Source organism: Lutra lutra, chromosome 13, assembly GCF_902655055.1.
Source record: "Lutra lutra chromosome 13, mLutLut1.2, whole genome shotgun sequence".
Classification (NCBI taxonomy): domain Eukaryota; kingdom Metazoa; phylum Chordata; class Mammalia; order Carnivora; family Mustelidae; genus Lutra; species Lutra lutra.
In genome coordinates this window covers 76082505-76109216 of record NC_062290.1, presented here as the reverse complement: position 1 = coordinate 76109216, position 26712 = coordinate 76082505, and the positions used below count along the sequence as shown (strand labels likewise).

The following is a 26712-nucleotide window of genomic DNA, read 5'->3' as shown; positions in this document are numbered from 1 at the left end:
ACCTCATTTTACTCTACTAACCCAAGAGGCAGGGGCTATCACTATTCCTACTTTGAAGACGGAGCCTAGGGCTCAGAGAGGTTGAGAACTTCCTCAGGTCACTCAGCTGCTCGGGGGCCAAGCTGGAGGTCAGCCTCAGATGTGTGATTTCGGAGCACAAGGCCTCAACCTCTGAATTTTTCTTGACTGCCTCCTGGCTCTCTCCCCCTGGCCCAGCAGCCCTTCCCAGGCTGGCTTCCCGGGCTCAAAGCAGACTTAGCTACCTGCTTCCCTCCACCGCTGCTGGTCAGTGCCCTGTGCCATTCCTATCATCTGGCGTTTCCTTCTGATCCATCCCCTCCAACTGCCACCAGCCCTGTCCTCCAAGGCCTGGCTGACATGCCACCTCCTCCCGGGCATCTTCTAGGACTTCGGCCTAGCAGCACTGCTCCCTTTTGACTCCAACAGGACTGTGATGTGAGCCTTTGAGTCGAGAGCCCAGTGAAGGGAGGACTTGGCGTCTTCTGAACAAAGGAGCCTCCCTCCTGTGGCCACAGCCCAGCCAGGATCCCTTAGGATCCTCTGAGCTCTGAGCTGACAGGTCCTCCAGGGGCCTTAAAGCAGCTAGAAGACTGGGCCCAGAGTGTCAAAGAGTCTTGGCCAAGTCACACAGCAGAGAGGTGGCCAAGTGAGGGCTGGGACCCAGGCCTGCTGGCTTAGGGTCCAGGCTTTATTCATGGCACCAGATTTTCCCAGGTCCTCTCTGAATCCTGCGGAACAGCTGGAGCCTGTTATGTCCACTTTCTCCAGCAAGGGCCCTGGGTTAGGGTCTTGCAGCCAGTAATAGAAACAGAGCCTGAAGAGTCGGGTCACTCCCCAGAATCTTTGTCTGGCAGGAATAATCTGGAGCATTGGGGGTGGGGAGAGACAGCTCAAGAAGCCCAGAGGTGCCCCACCACGCCAGCTTCTAGACACACTGCCCTTGTCGCTGGCCCCTCTTGACTCATCTGGCTGGCTGTGTATGAACTTGCTTCCTTCCTCCCTCTCCGAGGCCAACTTTCCAGCTGCAGCCTGTCACATTCCATCCAAGACACCTCCCTCTTCCTCGATGCCTGCACAGGGACCCTCCCCTTCTCTAAACACGTTGAAAAGGAACAGTGTTCCGAAGCTCACTCGGCCTGGGGAATGGAGAACGGTGTCATGGGTGACCCTCCTTCTAAAGTAACCCGCTCTCCAGCCCTCTCCAGCATTCCACCCAACACGGTCTTCCAGCACAAGGACGGGACTTGGAACCAGCTATGAACAACCCCCTTCCCCAGCCTCGCTCTCCCCAACAGTCCTCTGAGTAGCTAGGACCCCCGCCGGTCTTTAAGGAATCTGGAAGACCTGAGATGCTCACCCCAACCCAGGCTCTTGGGGTCTAACCTCAGAGCTCAGATGGAACTGGGCCTAAGATGGGGAGGCGTGTTTGAGAAGGGGCCCCTGACCAACACTCCAGAAGCAGGCATGGGCTGTGGGAGGCCAGGGGTGGCTACCTTCTCCCCAGTTGTGCCCCCGGTTGCCCCAAAGATGGAAGGCTGGAGTGCTCAGCTACCCACCCGGCCTGGAGCCTGTGGAAGCAGAGGCTTCCTGCTTCCTCGCCGCCACCCCCCCCACCTCCCCACCCCTCTCCCGCCACTGCCTTGCAAGGAAACGGAGCACATAGTTGACCAGGAGCCAAGCAGACCAATACTATAAATGCTGCGGCCCAGAAAGCCGGGTATGGGGAGGGCCCAGGGATTCCCCAACATCCTTGCACAGGCTGGGGAATTACGTGGAGGTGGGAAGGGGGATGCCACTGAGCTTTGGACAACCTCCGGTAGGGCCCTGCCACTCCCTGAGCCCCAGAGCTGTCATCGTGCAGAGAGGAGCTGGGATGGTCTACTTTTCGCATTCTACTATCTCTGGAATTTTATGATCTATGGAATTTCCAGCCTAGAAAAAGGATGATGGCAGGGAGGTGGAGGCGGGGAGGGTGCGTGGTGGGGAGGGAGAGCACACAGAAAGCCTGAGAGGGAGGATGGGAGAGTCATTCTCTCACTCATGGAATTTCACAGCTGGGAAGAACCTTGGAAATACGGTTCCAAGGAAATGCCTTGGCAGTTCCTGAGCAGACTCCATGCTTTATAGATGGGAAACTGAGGCCCAGAGAATGTAAAGGATTTGCCTAAGATCACACAGCTTCTGGGGGGAAATGTTGTTGACTCCCAGACTAGAACTCCTCAGTAACCATTTGCCCAGCACCTGTTGAGTGCAGGGCACCCTGCTAGGCAGCGTGTGAGAAAGAGAAAGAAACAGGGCCTGGCTCTGGCCCAGAAGGGCTCGTTTGGATAGAGAGATAAATCAGCACGATAGATGGTTAAGATCACAGGTTCTGGGATCAGACTGACTGGGTTCGATCCTAGCTCTGGCATTGACACTCTGGTTGACTTTCTCTAAAGTAACCAAACCTTTCTGAGCCTCAGTTTCCTCATCTAGAAGCATGGGGACGACATCGGAACCCATTTCTCGGGAAGGCTGGGCTGGTGGGACGAGATCACGCAATCACAGCTCCGCCAACAGAGGTCAGCGGTCTGCCTGAGCTTTAGGAAAGTCATCCGTGCCATCCAGAGCAGCGAAAACCTGCTGCAGGAACTCGGAGAAGGGGGCAGTCGTCAGCAAACAAACGAGATGGCATTTGATCTCAGCAGGGGATGGAAAAGGAGCTTGCAAAGAAGGGCACACCAGGTCAGGGCAAGAGGCCGACCTAGCAAATGTGCAGAGGAGGCGTTTGGAAGGGCAAACTGCCTGCTAAGTCAAAGGGCCTCATCCTGCACCCAGGCTGCAGGAACCCTGGTATTTCTGGGGTCCCCAGCTCTGGGTAAGTGCTCCATGGAGACTCTGGAGCCAGGAGGAAATGCTGCCTCAGACAGCAGATTCCAGAGCCCTGGGCCCAGAGAGCACAGGGCCAGGTCTAGAGTAATTGCATAACCAGAACCATCCGCTGGGCTCCGAGCTAAAAATATGCCCCAGGCAGCTGTCTCTGCCAGAGCCTTGCCAGGCACCCAGCGTGGGAAAGGCTGATTCAGCCTGGGTGCAGGTGCCAGGCATCATGGGTCTGAGCCCTCAGATTTTTCTCCAAGAGGACCCCCAGGAGTGCCAGCATATGGTTCAGGGACTAGGTTCCCATCCTGGCTCTTCCATTTCCTATATGTTCGGCTTTCTCATCCCCAACATGCGAATGATTATCCTGGTCAACAGGGGTTCTGGGGCAGGGGAGAGGGGCTCAAACAGAGCCACGTTCCCTGCATGCAAGGCATGACATGGGAGTTCTTTTCCACACCAAGGCTCAGGCTAGCTCCTCTCTGACGCTGCAGTCCTACGAAGCCATCCTTCCACCTCTGATCAAACCTCTCGGCATGGGGAGCTCCCCCCCTACCTTGCCCGTGTCAGCATCCCCGCCCCAGGATGGCCCTGTGGAGATGGGAGGAGGGACACGAGGGTCGTGTCCTCCCAAGGCAGCTTTTCTCCTGGACAAACACTGAAACCCATCGGCTCAGGAGAATGTGGTTGGCAGAAACCCCTTCTCCACTCCAGGCTGCCAAGGGTGATACCCACCACGAACACCTGAGACCCTGTAAGAGGTCACTGCTGTCCCCATGGCATGCCCGTCCACACAGCACCCCCAAAGAGCCTTGAGTTCACTCCAATGGACAAAGTGAAAAATGGGTGCTGGGGGGAGGCAGGAAATAGCCTGGGGACACACAGCAAGTCTAAAACTTCGGGGGCACTGGGACACAGGCCAAAGAGCCAGCCGGAGACCCAAAGGACAGCGTGTGATCACTTACCCGAGGCCCCCGTGCACCAGGGGGTCCAGGGAGCCCAGGCAGCCCAGGGGGACCCTGAAAGAAAAAGCAAGAAGACAGCGTCAGTGCCACGGGGCAGCAGGGAATGGGTTCAAGCAGCCGTTCCACAAGCATCTCCAGAGGTCTGGGCATGGACACTCCACGACCGAAAAGAGGGGTTCTCTGAGGCCTTAGGAACTCATGCTCTTTGGGCCTTTCAGGCCTTTGCAGCTGCTGTTTCACAGTCTTTGAAGTTTTCGCCTTTTATCACTCAGCAAACTTACCCAGGTTGCCACCTCCTCCAGGAAGGCTTCCCTGATCCCTTCCCCAGCTTGAGTCAAGTCTCCGCTTTCCATTTTTTATTTATATGTTATTTGGGGAATTGTCTGCCCCGAAGCCTGTCTCTCCCACTAGACCATGGTCTCCTCAAACGATCTAATTCTCGCTCCCCAGGGCTCAGTTAAATGTCTGATGAGATAAAACACAAGAGGGGCGCCTGGGTGACTAAGTGAGTTAAAGCCTCTGCCTTCGGCTCAGGTCATGATCTCAGGGTTCTGGGATCAAGCCCCACGTCAGGCTCTCTGCTCAGAGGGGAGCCTGCTTCCTCCTCTCTCTCTGCCTGCCTCTCTGCCTTCTTGTAATCTCTGTCAAACAAATAAATAAAAAAATCTTAAAAAAAAAAAAAAAAAAAAACAAGAGACCTCAGAACTCAGCCAAGTTCTCCACAGAGCCAGACAGGGAAGGGATTTGCCCATGGTGTATCTGCACACATGGAGAGGCCGTGCAGCATACAGGGTACGGACAAAGGCTTTTGCATCAGACAGGCCTGGGTTCAAACCCCATGCTGCCACTTACCAGCTGGGTTTGGGCAAGTTCTTCAGCCAGCCTGTGCCTATAAAACGAGGGCAGGAATACCCTCTTCACAGGACGATCACAAGGATGAAATGAGAGATAGTGAACATTTAACACAATGACTGGGGTCTAAACATCACTCAAACGTTCCATCTGTTCCAGGAGTCACAGCCTGATCCAACTTTCATCACTGCTCCCAGAGAACCCACAATAGCCCCCTCATTGGTCTCCCCATGTCCACCTCCTCTCCCCTCCTGTCCTCCTCGCCACAGCCCTGTTCATCTTCCCAAAGTACTCTCCTGCTCAACGACATTCAATGGCTCCCTATTTCCCACAAGAGAAAGGCCTAACCCTGCAGCATGGAAGGGAGGCAGCCAAGCAGACTTACTGAATGGAGGGCTGACCTTCCTTCAAATTCCACTTTTGCCACTTAATCGCTGGAGACTTTTTGCAAACCCTTCAGCCTGAGTATCCACTGCTCCCCGTCCGCATGGGGTCAGTGGCCACTGCCCCGTCTACCCCGAAGGCATCAATGAGGATTAACTAAGTGCCTGATGTGAGGAACTGAACACGGAGCCTTCGAAGGAAGCCTGGCTTTCGAGGATGTGTGAGGCCTGGGGAATTCATTTGTTTCAAATAACCATCAACGAGATTCCAGGTTTCCTGCCCGGAGTTAAAATCAGTGTTGAAAACCTAGTACGGTTTGGCTGGTAATTAATCCAGATCTCACGCTGGGCAGCCTCAGTTAACAGTTCTGGCCTATGAACACCACGTGCTTGCTCGGCCATGAATAAAAATCAGAAGAGAGATCCAGACAGGCAGATATGGGCACCAAGGCCCCAGGGGCACTGGAAAGGACCTGGAGTGGGTGGGGGGGTTGGCTGCTCGGCCTCAGGCAAGTCCCAGACACCTCTGAGTCTCCAGGGACCTTTGGCCAAATTGGCAGCTGTCTTCCTTCAATCCAGAGCCCGGGGGCTGGGTGGATGTTTCTCCTCCTCTATCTTGTTCAGCAGGTTTCCCTGCTGGGATTCAGGCCAGGCTCCTCTCCGCTTCTCCCCAGGGAGCGGCAGAGCCCCAGGAACCTGGGTTCACACTGGGCGCCCCCGCATGGACTCGGGCACGCTACTTCTGTCGAGCCTTCATTCTCCCAAGTGTGAAATGAGGATATGAAGGCCCCTAGCTGACAGATAATCTATAAGAAGTGCTAATCCTGAGGTCTGGCACACAGTTAATGCCCAAAAAGTTAGCTGTTGTTTCTGTGAAGCAAGCTTCTGGAAGTTCCCCAACTCAGAATTTTAAACCACCCTCCTTGGCATCTGTTTTGCAGGAAGAGCAAAGATTTCCCTTTCCAGAAGGCCCTCGTTGGCCCTGATCTTCCAGGTGACCCAGAATTAAAGGGAAATGCAGGGGCTCAGGCTAAGCTGTATCGTTACCCAGTATCGTTATCCAGCCCTTTTAGGAGATGAGACCCCGAAGAGCGCCTCAGAGCAGCAAAGCGACTTGCCCAAGTCCACACAGCGAACAGGCAGAACCTGGGTTCAATCTAGGACATTTGGTTTGTTCTCCTCTCTTGGGCAGCTTCCATGCAGATAATCTTGGCTAGGTATGTCCTGATTCGGTGTGCAGCCTTGGCTAAGGCCCTTCCCCTCTGCAGGCATCTAGGGAATGAGCGTCCCAGAACCTTCCCAACCCGGGGCGCTTCCTGCGTTGCAGGATGGCAACGACTTCCTTCTCCAGTTATCTGGCGGAAGAGTTAAGGAGGACACCATGCGCAACTCACAGAGAGGAAGGCCAAGGCCCAGCGAGGCCCGGCTCATGCAGGGCTCCAGGGAGAGACAGTCTTCAGAAGGTAGAGCTCCCTCAGGGACCCTGGTGGGTCAGCGCTGTGGAGGCCTGGACATTCCCTCTTGGCATTTCTTCTGCCCCAGAAACAGGGGCATCCAGGCTGGGAATCTGACTTCTCCCACAACATCTGCAGAGCAGACTCTGAGTGCCAGCTGGGACCCATGGCCCAGCCTGGTGATGTCAGTCCGCAGCCCGGCTCCGTGTCATGGTCGCCCAGCCCTCAGCTGCAGGCCTGGCCAGGCTCTCCTCTACCAACCCCGGGCGGGGCTACCCAGCAACCCAGCTGCAGCCGCAGGCCCAACCCTTCCCCATTCAGGACTTACTTTGTCTGTGGGCAAGTGAGGGTGGGCGCCCCCTGCCCCCTCTCGCCTGATCCGAGACCCTGTCTGTTCTCCACGAAGTGGAAAAACGCTGCCATTTCTTTCCAGGGCCTGAAGCCTGAGCGGGTGACTCTGGGATGATTCACGAAGGCCGGGGTGGGATTTTCCACTCCACGCTGCAAACAACGGGGCCTCTGAGAGGGCCCAGAGCAGAGGGGGAGGGGAGCGGGGGCCACGGGCCTGCCTGGGGGAGGTGACGGAGGCCTGGGCTCTGGAGCTCGCACAAACACAGCCATGGAAACAAACAAGCAGCGGCTCTGGGCTTTCCCTGGGGGTCCTGGCCTCCGACAGCAGGACCTAGGGGAACCCTGTCCCATGGAACAAGTCCACCCTTGTGTCCAGCTGCAAAAGCCCGCATGCCAAGCCTTGCAGAAAGAAGTAAGTCCGGGCGGGCACTTAGTCTGGACTGGTTCCCCGGCCGAGGATCGGAAGACCTGAGTCCCAGCCTGTGCATGCTGCTGACTGCCGGTGACCCTATGCTGGGACTCTTCAGTCTCTGGGTCTCCGCTTGGTGCCTGTGGCTTGATGGGGAGAAGCAGGGGCCCTCAAAGGGCCCTCCCACTTCCAACCATCTGAGCGTACCATTATTCCCAAGAATAGCCCTCAGGGCTCCGAGATTTTTTTCCCCCAGTCTCTGCCCTAGGGAAGGGCCTCCTGGGCCAGAGCTTTTCCTTACGGCCTTACACAGAGTACTGCATCGCCCCGTGCGTCCAGGCCTCAGTTTGTCCAGCTGCAAAATGAGGATATAACATCCAGCCTCCAAGATAACGTATGCAGGTGCTGGTTTTTCTCCACTTGCTCCCATGGTCTCTTGTGTGCCCTGGGAATCCGGCCTACAGGCTGCAGCCTCACGCCTTCCTGCTCTCTGCTTCTGGCTGGGTCTGGTCAATGGGAGGTCCCGACAAGAGACGGAAGAGTGGACAGAGTGAGTGGGCGGGGACTTTCTCTACCCAGCGGAGGACTACAGACTACTGTTCACACTTTAACTTTCGCTGGGTTCTGGTCACACGTGCCCGCCCCTTGTACCTTCAGGTCCGACCTGTGTGCTTTGCCAGCTGCTGTCGGTTCTTTTGATGCTGCCCACACCTCTGCAAACAGCCCCTGCCTTGAACTCTCTCAATGACCTTGTTCCCCACCTGGAGCTGCAGGATACGGCAGGCAAACTGCTTAGCTCAGAGCCTGGCACATAGTAGGAGCTCAAAAAACACTGTGCTAAAGACAAAGCAAAACAGCCCTCATTCTCCTGGGTTCTAGATGATGACTAGGACGAGCAGGGAATTTCTCAAGCTCTAGCCCCAATTCCTAACCACCAACAGTGGGAAGGCCCTCCAGGATCCAGACGGTCCCAGTCCTCCTAAGGCAGCGATACCCTCATCTCAACCATCAGCACATCAGTAAACAGCCACAACCAACCACCGGGACCAGGTTCTAGCGCTGGATGCTTTATGTCCCTCATCTCGATTGATCCATACAACGACTCTAGAAATGTAGGGAGTACCATATCCCCATTTTGCAAAGGTAAAAACAGAGGCTCAGAGAGGTTAGGTGACTCACCAAAGATCACACAGCACCTGGCCCCAAGAAGGCACTCAATGCACATTTGCTGAGAGAATGAAAGGATGGCTGGATAAGGGAGTGGTTCCAACCCAGGTCACTCCAAATGTGAAGTCTGTGCACCGTTGCCCTCCACATGGCCTCCTGACTCCACCAGCAACAGAGATCTGTGTAACCTCAAGGAGCCTGTCCTGGCAGTCAAGACAACCTTTTTTTTTTCTGTAAAGATCACATTCCTTCATTCATTTCACAGATAGTCATGGAGCATCTGCTGCGGGCCAGGCCCTCATCCGGGTCTCCCTGAGGTGACGCTTGCAAAAAGTGCAAGCGAGTGCAGATGCCAGCGGCCTGATCGTGAATAAATAAGGCCTTGACTCGCCTCCTCCCAGGCGTGGGGCTTCTGTGCAGCTTCTGTGCAGTCTCTGTGAACCGCAGCCTCCCCGCCCCTCCTCACCCGGGGCCCAGCTCAGCTTTTCCATGCTCCCCCCTGCCGCTGCTGGGGCTCCCACAGAGCTCCCTTACTCCGTGGCTACAACTGCTGGCAGGCCCGGGGCCCAGAGCTGTCTCCGCCTCTGCCAGTCTGTCTCCTGCCCCTGGGGGACCACGGGGATCCCATCAGACCCAGCCGAAACACCCATCTCTGGCTCCAAAATAAGAGCCACTTATTTCTGGGGAGGGAGCTCTTCCAAAGCTGTCAGAGAGGGGAGACAGCCCTAGGGAGAGGAAAGAAGTTCCCAGAGTCACCCAGCAGAAACATCTCCAAGGGGCCTTGGAGATCACCCAGCTCGCTTCCTCACAGGAGATGGGAGCTATTCTTAACTTCCATTCTGCAGAAACCAAGGCTTAGCATCGCTCAGGGCCACAGAGCTAGTAAGGGGTGGAGTCAGAATTGGAACCCAGGTCTGCATGTCCGCAGACGGCGGACAATTAAGCCCCCGACCCAGAGCAGCGCAGCTTCTTCTCTGCTGGGATGATATCCTAAATGCATATGGGGGGTCGGAGGCATGTAAGATGGGAAAGAGGGAGTGGGAGCCCTTGTCACCACCACTCAGAGATGCCACTTCCATTATGGGAATTCTGGGCTCTGCCACAATAGAAATGACCAGTTTGCCACCGGCCACATGATGGGCTGGACAAGGCTTCTCAAAGTTTTTTGGGTTCCTATTGGAATGAGGCTAGGTTCCGAGCTGAGGGAGAGTGGGACTAGGGGACAGGGTGGGGCATGAGGTGGGAGGCTATGCAAGCAGACTGACGTCCTCCCTCTTGCCCTTGGCCTTCCAGGGTTGGAGGAGCAGGGACAGCCAATGGCCTCTCTGGATGTCAGGAACCCAAAGTCTTATTCCAGTCTCTGCAAGGACATGCTAGGTGCCCTTGGCCTAGTCTTTTGTCCCTCTAGCCACTGTCCCCCCATCTGTAGAGCAGGGATCAGTATTCCCAGCCTGCCCTCCTGACCCAGGACCTGTGAGGTCCTAAAGGAAGGTACCACTCATGTAACTCATAAATCTGGTAGGTCTAGAAATAGCAGATTCTTTAGACATTGAGATCTTCCTCTGAGGCCAAGGACAGGCCCTGACACATCTCTGAAGTCCCCAGCCTCCTGCCCTGAGTCTTAGAGTCTCAGAGTGGACCCTCAGCAGAGTGGGATGGAATGTGCCAGTCTTGGCATCTGGCCCTGGGGCGTAAATTTCAACTCTGCTGTGTGCCCCTGGGTAAGTCATGGCCCTTTCTGGGCACAGTCTCTGGGATCCTCACCTGCCCACTGAGGAAGGTTGAATGGAATGATCCCTAAGTACCCACGTACTGAACAGCAGATCTGGAGTGAGGCCTCACCCCTTCTGACCCACATCACTAAACCCCAAGGGGACAGTACATAGCCCAGGAACCCGACAGGCTCAAAGGCAGATTCTATGCTCTCAAAACCACTCCTGCTCTAATTGTGCTGGCTTGGACCTGGCTGTCCTCTCCCCACAACACACACAGCCTCCGGAGGCAGGGTTGACCTCCTCCACTGGATGGGGTGGAGACCCCGAGGCACACACCCTCTCTCGGCGGTGGGGGGACCATTCACCCCATTTTGGCCTCACGGCCAGTGAGCCCAGCACCCACACAGCTTGGGAAGCTGAGTTGTCAGGGCTCAGAGGCATCCAGAGCCTGAGTCAGGCTGGGCAGCCTGGAGGGGTGAGAAGGGGTCCTTCTCTTCTCGGCTCCCAACCTCCTGCCCTGACAATTTCGGAGCACAGGACTTGAACAGAGCGTTGACATAATTGCAAAGCAATGCATACAATTTCCATAAGTTCTACAATATGGTTATAATAAAAACGGGCTCTCAGTCCCCTTGGAGACAGGCTGAATAAATATTATTCCTAATGATTATTAAAACTCATTAAGTGTGTTTGTAAGGCCTGGGAATTCCCAGCATCTGCCACCGTCTCCACGTTGTAGAGAGCCTAACCTCAAACACAGAGCCTGGTGGGAAACCCAGCCTCAGGGAGGAGAAAACCACACGGTGGTCATCTCCAAGGCAGGAGAACAGAGCAGAGGCCCGAGCTTTCTGGAAACTCCATCCCCTACACTCCCCACCCCGGAGGAATTGGCCTCCAGCTGCAGAAAGGTCGTTGCCCCTGGAGACAGTCCCAGGCATGCTAGAGGCACCGGGCCTGAGAACATCTCCTGCAAGAGGAATGTTCTTTCTCCTTTCCTTGACTGTTCAGGCCCACCGTGACCGTCCAACAGGGGCCTTGATGTGTGACTCCCCGACAGGGGCCACACATCAAACACTTAGAGGAGCGGGGACAGGGGAGCGGACTGGGTTGGAAGCCCCCGATCGGGAGATGTGGGGACACATGGGGGCGGGCCCATCCTGTCTGAAGGGGAGGCTCTGACCAGGCAGCAGGCCACCGGCTACTGCCTCTGTCCCCTTCCAACAGAAGCTGGTCACCGGGTCTTTTATAAGAAATCTCTCACATTTTTAAAATGTTAGTAACTTATTAAATATTTTTAAACAATGCTGCGTGTGCCAAACAAAACACGTTCAGGACTACCCGTGGGTGACCTTTGTCCGGATCTCCCAGACTAGCTGGTGGGCTGGAAGGGCTCTCCTCCATCAGTTGGGAGAGCGGGACTCTGGAAACCATGTGGCCTGGGGGCCAGTCAGCTAGTGGTTTTCCTCGAGCCACTTGACCTTCGGTTAGCAGAGAATGACCTGGAGCCTGGGCCCGCCCAAGCCCAGGGGTGCTCTGCTCCCAGCACTGGCCACCAAACCCAGAGCTGCCCCAGTGGACCATGGGTCACAGCAGAGCAGACAATCATGAGCACATCACAGGGAGAGGAACAGGGGACCTGCAAGCCAGCCGAGGCCCTGCCCACAGCCACCTCCCTGCTCTGAGTTGCTTCTCCGGCTCTGCCCTAATGCCAGGAGTCGCCTCTTGTCCCGACTGCCCCTGCCACCCCCTTGAGCTCTAAGCAACATGCACACCTCACCCCATCTTACCGGCAAACCACAGTCTCCCTTGGGCCCTGGAGGTCCCATCAGCAACGGGAAAGGCGTGGGTCCCGCCAGGTGGAAGAACGAATAGCTGTGACTCGTGGGCCAGGGACTGGAGGACAGGAATCGCACGGGGGCCAACGCTGGGGCCGGGGTGGTCGGCCAGTGGGGCCGGGACAGTCTGGAGTTGGGCCTGGTTGTCAGATCATTCGACGGAACATCCCTGGCCGCCTTCCCAGGTCTGAGGGGGACGGGCTTCCGGGGGCTGCTCTTGGGTCTGGTTTTCTTTGTGGCCTCTGATCCAGAGGGTCTCTTGCTTCTGGTGGGGGCCGAGCCAGGAGCAAGGGTGGGAGGCATCGCTGTGGCTGGCGGAGGGATCCTGGGAGAGCCAGGATGGAGGACAGGGGGCAGGGGCGGAACCGTGGGTTGGGGAGGTCTGTGGGTGCCAGTGCGGGCAGGGGCCGGCTCACTGCTGCGACGGCTCGGCTTGGCCTCGGTCTGGCCCGCTGGGATAAAAGTCTTTTTAGAGGAGCTGGTGGCCAGAAGTAGGGGCCGAGTGCTGGGTAGCAGAGGTCTGGGCGTCACAGGGGTCCTCTGGCTCGGCTTCACTGAGGGGCGGGAGGCTTTGGCAGGAAGTGGGTGGGAAGTGGGGGGCACTGGCTTCTTGGTGGGTGGGGCTGCTTTTGTGAAGGAAGGCTGAGCAGCCTTCTGGGGTCGGCGGGGGCTTTGGACAGGGCCTACTGAAGGAGAAGGGACCCAGAGCCTGGCTGGATGGCTTTTGGGGGTCTTGGTGGCTGCGCTCTTCCGCAACAGCTGGACAGTTGTGGTGTAACTGGCCGGAGAGGCTGGGGGCACAGCAGGGAGCGCTCCACCGGCTGACAGCTTGGCGGGTGGCAGCGGGATCCGGCCTGGGTCCCCTGCGGCCGCACGCCAGCGAGGCTCTGTGGTGCTAGTCCTCAGGGGCTTGGCGGGTGTGACGGGCACCGGAGTCCCCCTGGGATCCCTGCTTGCTGGCCGTGACCCCAGGGCTGGCGCAGCAGTGGTCAGGTTCTCCAGGCCTCGCAGGGCAAAGTCGGTCTGGAAGGTGAAGGTCGTGCCCGAGTCTCGGGGAAGGAGGGGTCCCAGCTGGGGCCGGTATGTGTCAGCCTGTCCGCACTGCCTCCTCAGGTGGGTACAGTAATTGTGAGCGACCTGCGTCACAGGGTAGATACTGAACTGGCACAGGGCGCCTTCAAACTGGACCGCATGTGGGTTCATCTTCCCAAAGAGGAAGGAGCCCTCGGGGTCGAGGGCTGGGTCCTTGTGGAAAGGCAGCGGGACAGGCACCCGGCGCTGCCCGCACGCCGTCACCAGGGTGACAGTGTGGCCCCGGAGCTCCAGGGCGAGGTGATGCCAGCGCCCGTCGTGCACGTCGAGGTCAAAGGCCACGGAGCGCCGGGGCCCCAGGTGGACGACCGTCTTGCCGGGGAGGAACTGCAGGCCCAGCTGCAGCTTGTGCTTCCGGCTGCGGACGGCGAAAAGGAAGGCATGGTTCACCCGGTGGGAGCAGAGGCTCAGCACCAGCGCCAGCTCTGTGCCCAGGGCGGCGGGAAGGACGGCGGCCGTGGGGGCCTGGAGCCGGCTCCGCTGCGTAAAGATGAAGCCCGATGGGAACGGAATGACCCCCGGGGGCGGGGGGCTCCGGCCACCCCCTGCTTTCGTCCAGCTGAGGCCCAGCCGCTGGAGGACGTCCACATCTGCAGAGGGAGCGCAGAGGGGGAGAGGGCGCGGTCAGGGCCTGCTCCCGCCCCAGGCCCCTCCAGGAGCACAGACGGGGAGGCCGGTCCACCTGCTGCTACCCCACGCTTGGGGCCGGTAGCACGGAGTCGGAACCAGTCCCCCGTCTGGCTGAATGGCCCTGCCTATACTTGTTTACAACACAGACCCTGAGCTATACATGTGACTTTAGTGCCTCGGTTTCCTCGTCTGTTGAATGGGATCACAGTAGCACCAGACTGAGAAAGCTGCCACGAAGAGCAAACGAGCTGGCACGCTTGAAAACAAGCGCCTGGCACCCAGTAAGCACTTGCCAAGGACAGCTATTTGTACCAGAAATAATGACCGTCACCAGAGGCTAGCCGTGAGTATTCAGGCTCTTCCCCTTGTCCGTCTCAGAAGCCACCTCCTCCAGGAAGCCGTCCCATGAGTGAGGAAGCAGGGTCACAGGAGCTCGGTAAGGATGTCCAGCGGGCCTGACTGGTTTGACCGCCTTTAGGAAGGTCCCCAGCCCTCTCTGCACCCCTAGGTCTCTCTGTGGCCAGAGCAGACTGGGGGAGCTGCCTTCTGCGCAGAAGGAAGAGGACACATCCAATGACTCCCCGCCTCCCTGCGTAGCCTTGGACAGAGCAGAGGAAGCGATCGAGGCATCCTTGTAACCTCTGTCCTCTGGCGAGGCGTCTGGACGTCGACTGTGGCCTGGCCAGGTCACATCCGCCCAGTAATTACAACGGTGGGGCTCGCCAAAGGAGGGCTTCCAGCGTGTGTATGGAAAGGCTTCCTGACCTTGCCTCTCGCAGGGTCATTCGACCTTCTTTAGTCGGCCGAGCTGCCAGTGTCTGCAGAAGACAGCTCCCAAACTCCGACTCGGAAAAGAGAGGCCGCCTCCAGAATGGGGGTCTGGCTCGGGTCCTTGGCTCCCTCCCACCAACCCCCTGAATTCAGCAACCTAGGCCCTGAGCATGGTACGTGGGGTCCACGTGGGGCTGGATATGGCACTTAGCACTTAGCCCTCGGCCGGCAGCTGTGAGATGGACAGATGGGTGGATGGACAGATAGATGGGCCAGGAGAAGATGAGTGCTGTACATATGTAGCAGGCTCTGGAGTCAGAAGGCTGGACTTCAGAGCCAGACAGAGCCACCTGGGAGTCTGGACTCTGAGCCTCCGTTCCCACCGCTGTAAAACGAGGCGGCAAAGAACACCTCCATCAGAGGGTTGTTGGCTGTCCTCGTCCAGACACCTCTGGACGAGTCTATTCCTGACCCCTGAGCCTCAGTTTCCCTGCCCAGAAGGCAAGGGCAGCCAGACGTGAAGGCGGCCACCAAGCGCTCACAATGTTCTGAGAACACCGCAGTCCCAGGTTGCTCTTTGAGGCTGGCCTGGCTTGAAGACCTGTCTTCCTCCCTAAGGATCTGTGGGCCTTCGTTTCCCTTCAAATTCTCCTTTCTCCCACCTCCGTCTCTCCTGAGCTCCTAAGCTCAAATAAACCACTGCTCCAAGATTCTCTTGGTCGCGGTGGATTCCCCACGTCTCCATCGCGGAAACCTTCCTATAAGCACAAACTACTACTCCCTGCAAACAACTTCTAGGGGAGGAGGCATTTGCTGGGGAAGAGGTGAGGGCAGGAAGCCACCTCTCCCTCCCCTCATCCCACCTGAGCGGCCCTCCAAGCTCCCCCCGCCCCCATCCCCCTCCAGCCTGCACTGCACGCCCTCACACACTGCAGCTGACAGCTGCTTCTACCTGCCTGGTCAGGTGTCACCGATGAGCTTCCCCAACTGTCCTCTGCAGGTGGCTTTCAAAGCTGACCCCAGCCAGTCTCCAGGCCTCCCCCAGAGACGGTGTGCAGGGCAGGGGCAAAGCCCCACACTCTGCCACCTGGAGCTGGCAGAGGCCTCTGACCACTGTGGGCACCACAGGGGATGGAGAAGGACCGTTCTTGTCCAAGTGGTCAGGTAAATGCTAGAATTAACAACAATAAACACTAGTATTTACGGACCACTTCCTATGTGCCAAGTGCTTTATGTGTTCTATCTCGCCCAATTCTCTCAATCATCTCTAAAGAAGATACTGTTTAGCATCCCCCCTTTACAGAGGAGGGTCAGAAAAGTTCGCTATAGGAACGAGCCCAAGGTCACACAGCCTATAACAAAAGGCACAGCCGGGACTTGAACCCAGGCCACCTGGCTCCAGGGTCTCTGTTCTTAGCACAATGCTATCCCAAGCTGGAGCCCCTCAGACTCGTTGGAGAGTGGGGTGGAGACCCATCCAGAATCCAGGGGCCAGGACCTGGGGGCCAGGGGAATGAATGCAGCCCGACGCCAAGCAGAAGGACCCTGCCAGCTGGCCGCGGCGAGATCCCTTTATTACATAAACCTGGCTCCGCGGAGCTCCGGCCTCTCCCCAACACCCCCCGCCCCCCATTGCCTGACTCAGGACTCTGGACAGCTGTTCACCTACTTTGTGGGGGAAACAGCAAGCTCGGAAAATATGACATTTGCACAAAATGTTGCCGGGCAGCCAGAGTCTCTTCCGGGCACTGCCCTCCCCTCCCGGGGACCCAATCCCTGCCGGCGGCCAGGTCAGGCCACAGGGGCTCTGGGAGTGCCCCGCTGCCTGCCCCCAGCACACGGGCGAGCGTGGAGGAGGGGAAGAGCCGCTATTCTAGGAGGCCTTGTGGCTGCTTGACAAACAGATGTGGGAGAGGTTTCAGTTTCCCGGAGCAGCTGTGCAGCCAGCCCACCGCCGCTCTGGCCCCCTGGCTGGGTCCTCGGGGATGGCAGGGGAGAACAGGATCTCACGGCAAGGGGAGGGAGTGGTGGCCTTCATGCCTCCTCTCAACAGATCTTAGTATAACCCTTGGACAAATCAGGACGACTGAGGCTTACCTAACCATGATTTCTTCCAATTCTGCCCCCGCCCGCGTAGGAAAGAAAGGGTCACTCTCCCACATTTCTGCACTGAGCCTTTGCTGTCCCTTACAAAACTCCAAATGTCACTCTTCCCAGCCTGGAGAGAATTTGCCAATGATGGGCTCCATTCTAACTGACAGGAAAACTGAGGCACTGAGTTCCAATTAGGGCCATGGCTGTCTCCAAGCCCTGAGTTCTCAGGTCTCTTCTGCCCTTCCTTGTCCCCCCACCCCCTGCACAAAGAGAAGAGGGAATTACCTTCAGGAGGTCCTTGGGTGGAGGCCAGGTGACAGGCAAATGAGACTAAGATCCAGGTGAAGAGAAACCCCCTAGAGATGGGAAGACACAAGCAGAGGTGGCATCAGCTTCCACCCTGGGGCCCAGATCTGGCTGGGGAGCTGGGAGAGAATCACCCACCCCCAGACACCCCACCCTGGCCAGGCTTGCCTACTGGTGGCGGGGGAGGCCAGGCACAGGCTCTATGACCCCACAGGGTAGCCCATGCTCCCGGGGTTTCCAGGCGTAACCTCTAGGGGCAGGACCTGCTCCCGCGGCACAAGTCACAAGTAAAACGTTGTTTTTCACAGATTGGGAAACCAAGGTCGCAAGGTAGGGAGCAGTGGGCGGGAAGCCTTGTCGTGGGCGTCAGAAGACCGGGGATCCAGCTTCAAATCTGTTGCTGACTCACTGAGCCACAAGGGGCCAGCCCCTCCCCGTCTCTGGACCTCAGTTTCCCCATCTGTACTATGGCCTCATGATCCTAAGACCCAATGGGCAGCAGAGCCAGGACTGAAAGGTCAGTGGGAAAACCAGACCGGTCCACTTGGATGACGGACATCCTCAAAGGACAAAAGCGATGGGAAATCCCTCTGTAGGCACAAGCGGGGAGGGAGAGAAGACCCCTTAAGCAGGACCAGAGCACGCTAAGGAAGCTGCCCACCTGGCCTCAGGCTGGCAGAGAAAGGTGGGGGAGAGTAAACAGAGGACACTGGGGGGGGGCGGTCATGCAGACCCAGGTGCAAACACGACCCCATCGCTTACCAGCTGTGTGACCCTCGGTGAGTCACTCAGCCTCCCTGAGCCTGCCTCCAGCTCTGCGGCATGGCCGACACTCCCTATCTCACCGGCCAGGCGTGAGGATTAAATGAGCTCATGCATGTCAAGGGTTTGGCCTGGTGCCAGCCACAGAGGTGCGCCTTCAGCATCACGGCTACCGCCGGACTCTGGGACCCAGAAGGGTTAATGCTCCGCTCAGTGGCTCCTGCCAAGATGGGCAGAGGCAGTGATCCGATTTCACCTTCCTGTGGGAGCAGCCACCGGCGACACCCGAAGCCACCCGGGGCATCTGATCCCCAAGCGGGCAGAGGGGAGGGCGGCACGTGGCCAAAGCCGGCCAGCCGGCAGAGAAAGCCTCGACCGGCGGGCGGCGCAGGCTAAGGCTGAGACACACAGGCCCGGGAGCCATTTCCAAGAGGAAAGCTAGAATGGTGCACTTCTGGGGAATCGTGTAATCCAGGAAACCCATCCGCCGGAATTGATGTCTGGCACCCCCTGTTCTTCCCAGCTCCCTAGGCGCCCCGGAAAACCAGCTCACACTCTCTGATTTAATGGCAATCACTCCCATTTAACTGCAGTTATAATCAATAGTGATCCCGATGGGCACTGTAGAAGACACTGGTGGTAACCTACACTTAGTCATCCCCCTGCCCTTCTTGTTCAGGCAGGCAGGGACTTTGGAGGATACTGGATAAATCTGGGTAAGTCTAAGCCAATCTTGCGAACTTCATTTGCCATGCCAGTGACCGCTGTGGGCATGCATGCATGACCCAAACATGGTCAGTAAGATGTGAGGGATGGCTCTTAAAGCCTCCCGGGAAAGTATTTTCAGGGGATAGAGAGAAGGTCTTCTTCTAGCTTTTGCATATTATTGAGCAGGGATGCGTGGCTGCTGCAGCCATTTTGTGCACATGAGGCTAACAGGCTCCATGAGCAAGTGAGGACGACAGAATGGAAAAACAGTGGATGTCTGATGAAACGTGAGATGCTGAATTAGCCAACCCGTCACTGTTTTTCCTTTAGATCTCTTGATATGGGAGTTGATAACTCCCTTTGTGTAAGCCCTGTCGAATTGGGTCACTTGCAGCACAAGGCAAACTGAATGAAATAGCATTCAGATTCAGATGCTGATGGTGGTCCTTTGAAAGCCTCCTCCAGCACCTGGGCCCTTGCCTGTGCCGCTCCCAAGTGTTCCTGACTAGCATTCTTTTGTCTGGTCAGTTCCCACACACGCCTAAGACCCCAGCTTGGGCGTCACCCCCCACTGCGCATACCTCATTGCAGCAGGTGTCCCGCGTGAGCCCATTGCCTATTTTCCTATTTCCCTTTAGAAAGGGACAAGTCCCTGAAGGGTAGGAACCACCTCTGTCTCGTTCATGCATATTCCCAGCACCTGGCAAGCATATCATAAACATTCAGTGTATCTTTGTGGAAGAAATAAATGGTTCCTGGTATTACAGGACCCTGGACTTTAAAAGTATCTCCCCAGAGGCCCTCTCTCTACCTCTGACTTGTTTCCAGGGTCGCTCCCAGATAATCCTCAGCTCCCCCTCAGCCTCTCCAATCTGCTGCCACTGCTGTGAAAAGGCCCTTTTTTCAAGGGGCCTGTCCTCCCTGCCACCGCGGGCCTCGCCTCCAGCTCGCCGCTAGCAATGACCAGTGTCTCGCTGCCCCGGCATTGCTTGGGGGGAAGAGCAGAGACTGACCCTTCTGCCATGGCCTGCCCACCTGAAGCCCACGGCAGCCTCATCGGCCCTGAAAAGAAACGAGAGGAGGCTTCGTTTGCTGTGACAAAAACCGAGGCTTAAGGAGGCCAGGTTCCTCCTCAAGGTCACCCTGGGAAGGCTCTGAAGTCATAATTCTTCAGTACTATTTCCCACGTGCACCAGGTAGACACTTCAGAAAACTGGAGCCCCATCAACTGGGGAAGAACTGCATCCCAGTCCCGACGGTTCCCAAAGCACAACCAAACAATGAACTGCCTATCAAAGGGTCTGAGAAGTCCTGCAATGAAGACATGGACAGGGCTTTCTGTCCATCAGCAGTCCCCAGACTTAGAGGACCTGGGAATTCCTTTTTCTGGAGAATGCCTGCTCTGAAGGCACTGCCCCTCACTTCCCAGGGTCCCAACAACCTCATCTCTGTCCCATTTCCTTCCATCCTCTCTTCTCAGCCCCTTCCAGGCACAAGCCCTCACTCCTCGAGTGTCTCACTGTATGACGTCACATCCACCCGGCTTAGGATGCTTCCCAAGCTGATAAAGAGAGGCGGGTGGAGAGGAGAAGGCGTAAGAACCATACATGTCCTTAGTTGATCTTTCTGGCTGCTGTTATGCCAAGGTGACCCCTCTGGAGAGAATAAGGATACACTTGGGGGAAATATTTTTAATCCCTGAAGGTCAGGAGAAAGAAGACTCACAGGAGGGATGGGATCAGAATCTTTGCTTCAATTAAGCTTCCCAACACGATGGTTTCCAACTCAAGCATTTCAGCCCTGAAGGCCTGTTATCAATGAATTTGCCTCTCCATTCGTTCACCTTGACAAATGCAACTGACCTCTTGGACCTGAATGCTGTGTGCACTTCACTCATATCCTGCCAAAGTGAAGGGTGGGTATAGACAGCAGGAGAAGGTCCTCTGAGATCATCTAGAGGCCAGATTCTAGTCCCATCCCCTCATTGTGGAAATAGGGAACTGAGGCCCAGAGAGGGGAAGTGATTTGTCTAAAGCCACACAGCTTGTCAGTGACCCACATGATCTGCTCTTCTACTTAGCAAACAGTCCTTTCCACCTGACTTGTCTCTTGTGGAGAAGAAACTGGACACTTACAGGGACTTCCTATTTGCCAGAGAGCGGAGTCCAGCCTTTACCAACAGGAACAGAGGCGCAGCCTAGGGAGCCAACAAGCCATCTAAGTGAGCTCCAGGCCTGGAAAGTTGGCTCCCGGAGGGAGGCCCTGCTGAATCGTTTGCTCCCGTTCCAATGCTGTTTAGGCTACTGCTAATAATGTTTAGTGCCTGCGTTGGCTCAAGCTTTGTTCTTCCCGACTTCTGTTTTCACCACTGACTCGTGGGCCTTGGCTCGGTGAACCCAGGGCTCCAGAATGTGGGGAAGACCAGAGAGGGCAGGAGGCAGCTGCAATGGCAGTACCTACACATTAGGGAACCTGACCTTGGAGACACAGCCTGGCCACACAACCCTCCAGGAAGGGAACCCAGGTGTCCCTACCCCTGCAAAGGGCCCTCTGCCAGCACACCAAATGTGGCTACTCCGGGACCACTAGGCTGCCAGACTACACCTGGTATGCTTGGTTTTTCCCCCCATCCTTCCTACCTGGGATCGTGAGAGACGACTGTAAGAGATCGTAAGAGACCCACACCAACTTGAACGTCCTGCAGGAGCTCAGAGCTGAGACCCAGGGCATGAGAAAACACACAAGGAAAGCGGCCCTGTGGACTCCAGGCTTGGCTGTGCGCTCACAGGACAAGCTGGGGGGCCGCTGGCCTGAGGACCGCAGAACAGCAAAGGGAGACAGACCTGTCCCACCTGCCTCTGTGGACCAGCCAGGCCACCGTGTGCCCAGAGAGAGGCACCCAGGCTCCTCTCGTCACACCTGATACCTCTTCCGTGGGAACACAGACAGGTCATCTGTCTGGACAGGATGCAGCCCAGAACTTTCCAGTTGACTCACATGTCCATTCAAGACGAAGTGAATAATAGTACAAATAACAGCGGCATTTATTGACCATTTACTACATGCCACGCACTGTTCTAAGCCCTTGATGAACACGGTCCTCTGTGAATCCTCACTAAACCTTGCGAGCCGAGAATTTAGCTGCCCGTTTTGTGGATCAGAAAGAAGGGAAGCCCAGAGGCGAGGGGGCCTGTCCACGCTCCCACACTGTCTGATCGCAGGGCTCCCCCTGCCCTCCAACCCGCCGCCCACCGGGCCAGGCTGTGGGATACCAAGAAGGTCCCCCAGACACAGAACGGGGAACAGAGAACGTGCTGTCGAAGTAACAGGCAGAATGTGCTCAGAGAGAGATAGGGAGTGGGTGACATGGGAAGGGCAGCCCCACCCCCGGCCAGTGCACCCCACCAGGGGAGCTGATGGCCATTGAGATGAGACCCGAGGGGCAGCAGGACACATGAAAGCACCAGGAAGGGGAGCGTTCCAAGTATAGGGAGGAAAGGGAAGGAGAAAGGAGCCAGAGATGTGCTCCGTAGTGTCAAGGAGCCTGGTCTGGGCGAGGTAAAGGAGAGCAAGGCTGGAAGTCTCGCCAGGACCAGAGGGCACAGGATCCAGGGCACTGCTGTGCTGAGGGAGGCAGTGAGACCAGGCAGAGGTTGGGCCTCAAAGCAGCGTGACTGCCCGTTTGCCCAAAGCTCGGGCCCCACTATGGGGTGCTCGCCTGGCACCACATTTCTGCCCAGCCGCTGGCATCTGCCTTGGCACAGGGTCTTCTGGAGAAAATGAGTCAGCAGTGTGCTTACTTGCGCAGGGTGTGTGTGTGTGTGTGTGTGTGTGTGTTGTGGTGGGGGGCGGGGGAATCTCAGCCAGCCAGCTTTTTCCAAGACATGGGAAAGAAGTGGGGGGGGCATCATCTCCTGATTCCAGCTCCAAGGGGCAGGGCATGTGGGACAGGGCGGAGCTACAACCCTGACCAGCCTCTTGGGAATGTCCTCTGGTTCTGGAAGGGTGGAAAGGGAGCAAGTCCTATGAGCCACAGTGCATAGGGCCCGGAGGGCTGCTCCCATCCTCACTCACTCCCACACACACACCCACACTCAGTAACTCGCTCTCACACACACTCACTCTTTACAACTACTCCATCAGCCCCTGGATCCCAGCTCTGCCACGGTCCTTCCTTGGAGATTCCCTGTCCTTCCCTGGCGCCCAGTCTCTGCTTCTGTGCAATGACAAGGGCCCTTTCTGTTCTGACATGCTGGATCTCCCTTTTTCTCTCTCACACCCCAAAAATGACAGGGACTGAGACACCCCCTCCCCCAGCCCCCAGGGAAGGAGGGAACACTGAGACGAACAGACCCAAACAGACTGACACACATGCGGAGACTTCCAGAAGCAGGGGACGTGCAAAGACACACAGACGCCGAGACAGCAGCAGAAGCTGAGACCCGGAGACCTAGACGCCTGCGGATAGTTTCACAAGAACTGACTAACTTACAGGCTCAGGACCTGTAGACACCGACACCGGAACACACCAAGACAGCCAGAAACAGGGACCCTTCTTCCCCCAAGCGTCCCCGAAGCCCCCCTCCGTCCCCAACCCGCCGCCCCAGGCACCACCACCCACCCCCAATGCCGACCCCAGGGCTGGCTCCGCACCGACCTTCCCCAGCACGGCCCCCGGCCAACGCGAACGCGGAGCCGGGCCAGCGGGGCAGGGCACACGGCGCTCGCCAAGCCTCGCCAGGCCGGGGGGCGCAGCCCGCGTTAACCCTTGGCGGCCCGCCTCAGAGGGGCGCAGGAAGGGGCAGGAAGCCGACGTTCCGGGGAAGCGTCCGGCGCGGCGGGGAACCCCTAGCCCTCCCCCGGGCTGGGAGCAGCAGGAAGCTGGGGAGGGGGCGCCCCCGAGCGTGTACTCACCCCCCGCGCGCCGCCGCCGCCGCTGTGCCTCTGGCCCCCCGCGCCGATCCCGCTCCCATGGCGGGCCCCTACTTCATGCTCCCGAGCCCGGGGGGCAAGTGTGGGCGCGCCCCATGGGGCCGCCAGCCCCCCGCCCCGCCGCGCCAGGCCGGCTCAGAGCGCGCGGCCCCCGCGCCCCCAGCGCAGCCTCGCGCCCAGGGGCGCCGGAGCAGGCAGGCAGCGCGGCCGGGGCCCCGCGGGCGCCCGCGCCAGGCCCATGGTCCCAGGAGTCCCGGCGCCGCGCTCGCCCTGCCTCGCTCTTTTACTGCTTCCACCGAAAAGGAAGAAGAAGCAGGCAAAAAAAGAGAGATGATCAAACTTTTGGAGGCGGGCTGCTGTCGGTCCCCGGAGGCAGAGCGAGGCCGGGCGAGGGCGCGCGGAGGGCGGTAGAAGCTGCCTCCCCGCCGGCCTGGGGGAGGAGAGGAAAAGGAAGGATTTGGGGGAAATGAAGGCGATTTAAAGTCTCGGCCCGCGGTGGCTCTCCACCTTCTCTCCTCCCCGCGCCGAGCCGCCCTCTGCTGCCCCATGCTGCCCCCTGCCGGCCGCAGCCGGTCACACAGCCTCGGCTGGCCCACCGCAGCCCTTCAGAGACACCCCCCCCCCCAATAAAATTGGGGAAACTGAGATTCACAAATAAGGAAGAGACGGCCAAGCCTGCACAGCAGGGCGACCACAATTCGGAGATTTGGGACTAATGGCTTGTGAGACTGGGGGGCTGGGGGAGGTCCCCGAGCTTGGGGGGGGCCGAGATAGAAGGAGAAAGGGGACAAATATCACTGCTGAAAGGAACCCAGTGTTCCGAGGAGAGATCTCGACCAGTACTCAGTATCTAGACTCCCACAACAGCAACAACCCAGTGTCCTACCACACATACACACTCCTCTTCCCAGATTCAGAACACCCTGGAGAACAGACCTCCCCAGCACATACACAGTGGGTGAAGTTGTTAAACACTGGTCACCCTCTTCCCTTCCCTGTCCAGTCGGTAAGAAATGGGAGCTAAACACACACACACACACACACATACACACCCTCAGAATGCGACCAAAGAAAAGACTCCCTCAGATCCCCCGCTGGAGCGCACCACGGCACACACCTTGACACCGCTGCAAGCGCCCAGCAAATTCGCACGGCCACAACCCCAGTCCGAGCCCAGGCATTAGAAGTCCCCTCCACCTCCGCCTCCATGGTTTGTTCAACGGTGCATACAAACTCCCACACACATCCACGCTTACCACAAACTCAGACACACACTCACACTCATCCACATACAAGCTTGGCCACGCACTCCTCCAGGGCTCACACAAACACACCCTGGGGTGTCTGGACTCGAACGCAACCCGGACTCCCTACAAGCAGACGCAGGCACACTAGTACTTACACGCACACAAATGCACACTAGCGTATCCGTATCCCCCCAACACACACTCCCGCACACACACCTTCACGTGCACACACACCTCACATAGACACGCGCGCGCGCACACCCCCACTTGCACACAGCTCTCCGCTAGTGCCCACCGCAAGCGTGCACAAACGCATTCATTCCACACACGTGCACACCCCCCCCCAAACGCGCGCAACTTTACGCACACACACCGCTACCCCCAGAGCTCCAGGAGCCCCGGGGCACTTACTGGGTCCCTAGCTGCGAGGCTGGACGGTCAGTCCTTCCTCGGGTGCCTAACGGCATTTGTGTTCATGGGTCCCCGCAGCCCCCGAAGCGGGCGCGGGGGCGGGGGTGCGGGGTCCCCTTCCCTAAACTGGGCGCGGGCGCTCGGAGCGCAGCGGCACCGGGAGGGGCATGGGCGCACGGGGCTGCGCCGCCGACCCGGTCCGCCTGCGCTCGAACTTCGTCTGCTCTGCGTCCTCCGACTCCGGCGCGGGCTCCGGGCGCGGAGGGCGGCTCATAGGTGCTGGGGCCGCGGCGCCCGCCGAGCCTTTTGAAGTCTCCGCTGGGGGCGGGGAGGGGGCGCTGAAGGCGGCCTTTTAAACCGTGGCTGCACGCGGGCTCGGTGGAGCAAGGTGTCTGGTTTCAGCAAACTTTAGGAAAAGTCCCAAGCCTAAGCGAAGGGGGGGGGGGTAGGTTGGGGGAGCCAAGCCAGAAAGAAAAAGAAGTGGAATAGCTATGCGCTGCTTCCTGCAGGGGGCAGAGCACCCATGGCTGCCAGGAGGCCCGCGGGGCCGGGTGCTAGGGAACCCGCAGATGACTGGGTGGCGCGTGGAACACCCCCCTACACCTCCCACACCACCGCGTGGAACTGGATTCTTACCCTCCACGCGGACGAGCCCCAGGGAGCGGCAGAAACACCCCAAAATTGCACAGAGGATGTGTGTTTGAGCGTTCTGGGTGAGAGGCGCCACGGGTTTTCCTCAGGTTTTCGGAAGCCCTGGAAGGTTGAGAATTCCCAGACCAAGTGCAGCTGGCGGTTTCTGAAGCTGCATACCTTGTGCTAGGCGGATCCAGCCCTTAAGGATAGTTTTTTGATACGTTGTTCATCATGGATTTTTTTTTTTTTGCATTGGTTTTGACATTTGTAAAGTATTGCATTAAAATATTATGTATCTTGATTAGTTAGGGGTCTTTTGGCTTCCCCTTGATTCCAAAACTCCACTTCTGAGAGTTGTTTCCGGTACCAAAATCCCAAAAGGGGTTTGCACCCTTTCTGTCCTCCTTCTAACCAGGTGTAGCACTCTGTTAAGTGTCGCCACTTACGGCAGGTCTGCTATCAACATTTACAGATGAGAAAGCTGAGATGCTGAAAAATTAAGTCACCCTCCTGAACTCACCAAGCTGGTAGGCTGTGGAGGTGGCACTGGAACCAAGGTGGTCTGATTCCTGTTTTCCGCAGCTAAGCACAATAATCCAAACCTTAGCCTTTAAGGGGTTCCGAGCAGACCCTTGTCAGCCTCCCCAGCTTCATCGTCTGCCCCAAAGCCCCAGTCTCTCTGATTCCTGGACGAGCTCTGGACAAGCTAGGCTACTTCAAGGCCTGGTCCAGGCTGCTTCCTCCTGGGTTCCCTCCCTCCCACCCCCCTTTGCTGCCTGTCCTTCAAGGGCAGCTCGAGCTCTCTCCCACACCCGAGTTATAGCGCATGTCACATGGTGTTGTCATTGTCACATCCATCTCTGTGTCCCCACACCCAGCACGGAGCCTGGGACACAATAGAGGCTCAAACCATTAATAATTTAAATGAGTTTCTTTAATTCCTCCAGCGTGCAAACCCCTGTACAAAACCGAGGGAAGAGGGTCTGCCACTATGGGCGAGAAGACAAAGAACTTGGCACAGGGTCCTGCTTTCTGGGCACACACTCATTTGTAACATGGACAGAAGGCATGCTCAGTCAGCAGCTTGGGGCAGGAAAGAGAGCCTGCATGGGAGA

General features: G+C 57.6%; 1 protein-coding gene across 6 annotated transcripts in view; it reads right to left on the bottom strand.

Annotated features, from left to right (window-relative positions):
• COL27A1 (collagen type XXVII alpha 1 chain) overlaps positions 1-25174 on the bottom strand; it is a 136528-nt gene extending 111354 nt beyond the window's left edge. For 5 of the 6 annotated variants that reach the window (XM_047700384.1, XM_047700386.1, XM_047700388.1 and 2 more), the window contains exons 1-4: positions 23289-23822; positions 16884-16954; positions 11964-13693; positions 3846-3899 (exon numbers count right to left, since the gene is read on the bottom strand). In XM_047700384.1, the coding sequence (XP_047556340.1) occupies positions 3846-3899; positions 11964-13693; positions 16884-16954; positions 23289-23347 (1914 nt within the window). In that variant the 5' untranslated portion in view covers positions 23348-23822. Of the gene's footprint in view, positions 1-3845; positions 3900-11963; positions 13694-16883; positions 16955-23288; positions 23823-24964 lie in introns of those variants that run through there. The other variant, XM_047700385.1, reaches the window with a different exon arrangement.
• Positions 25175-26712: the final 1538 nt, after the last annotated feature.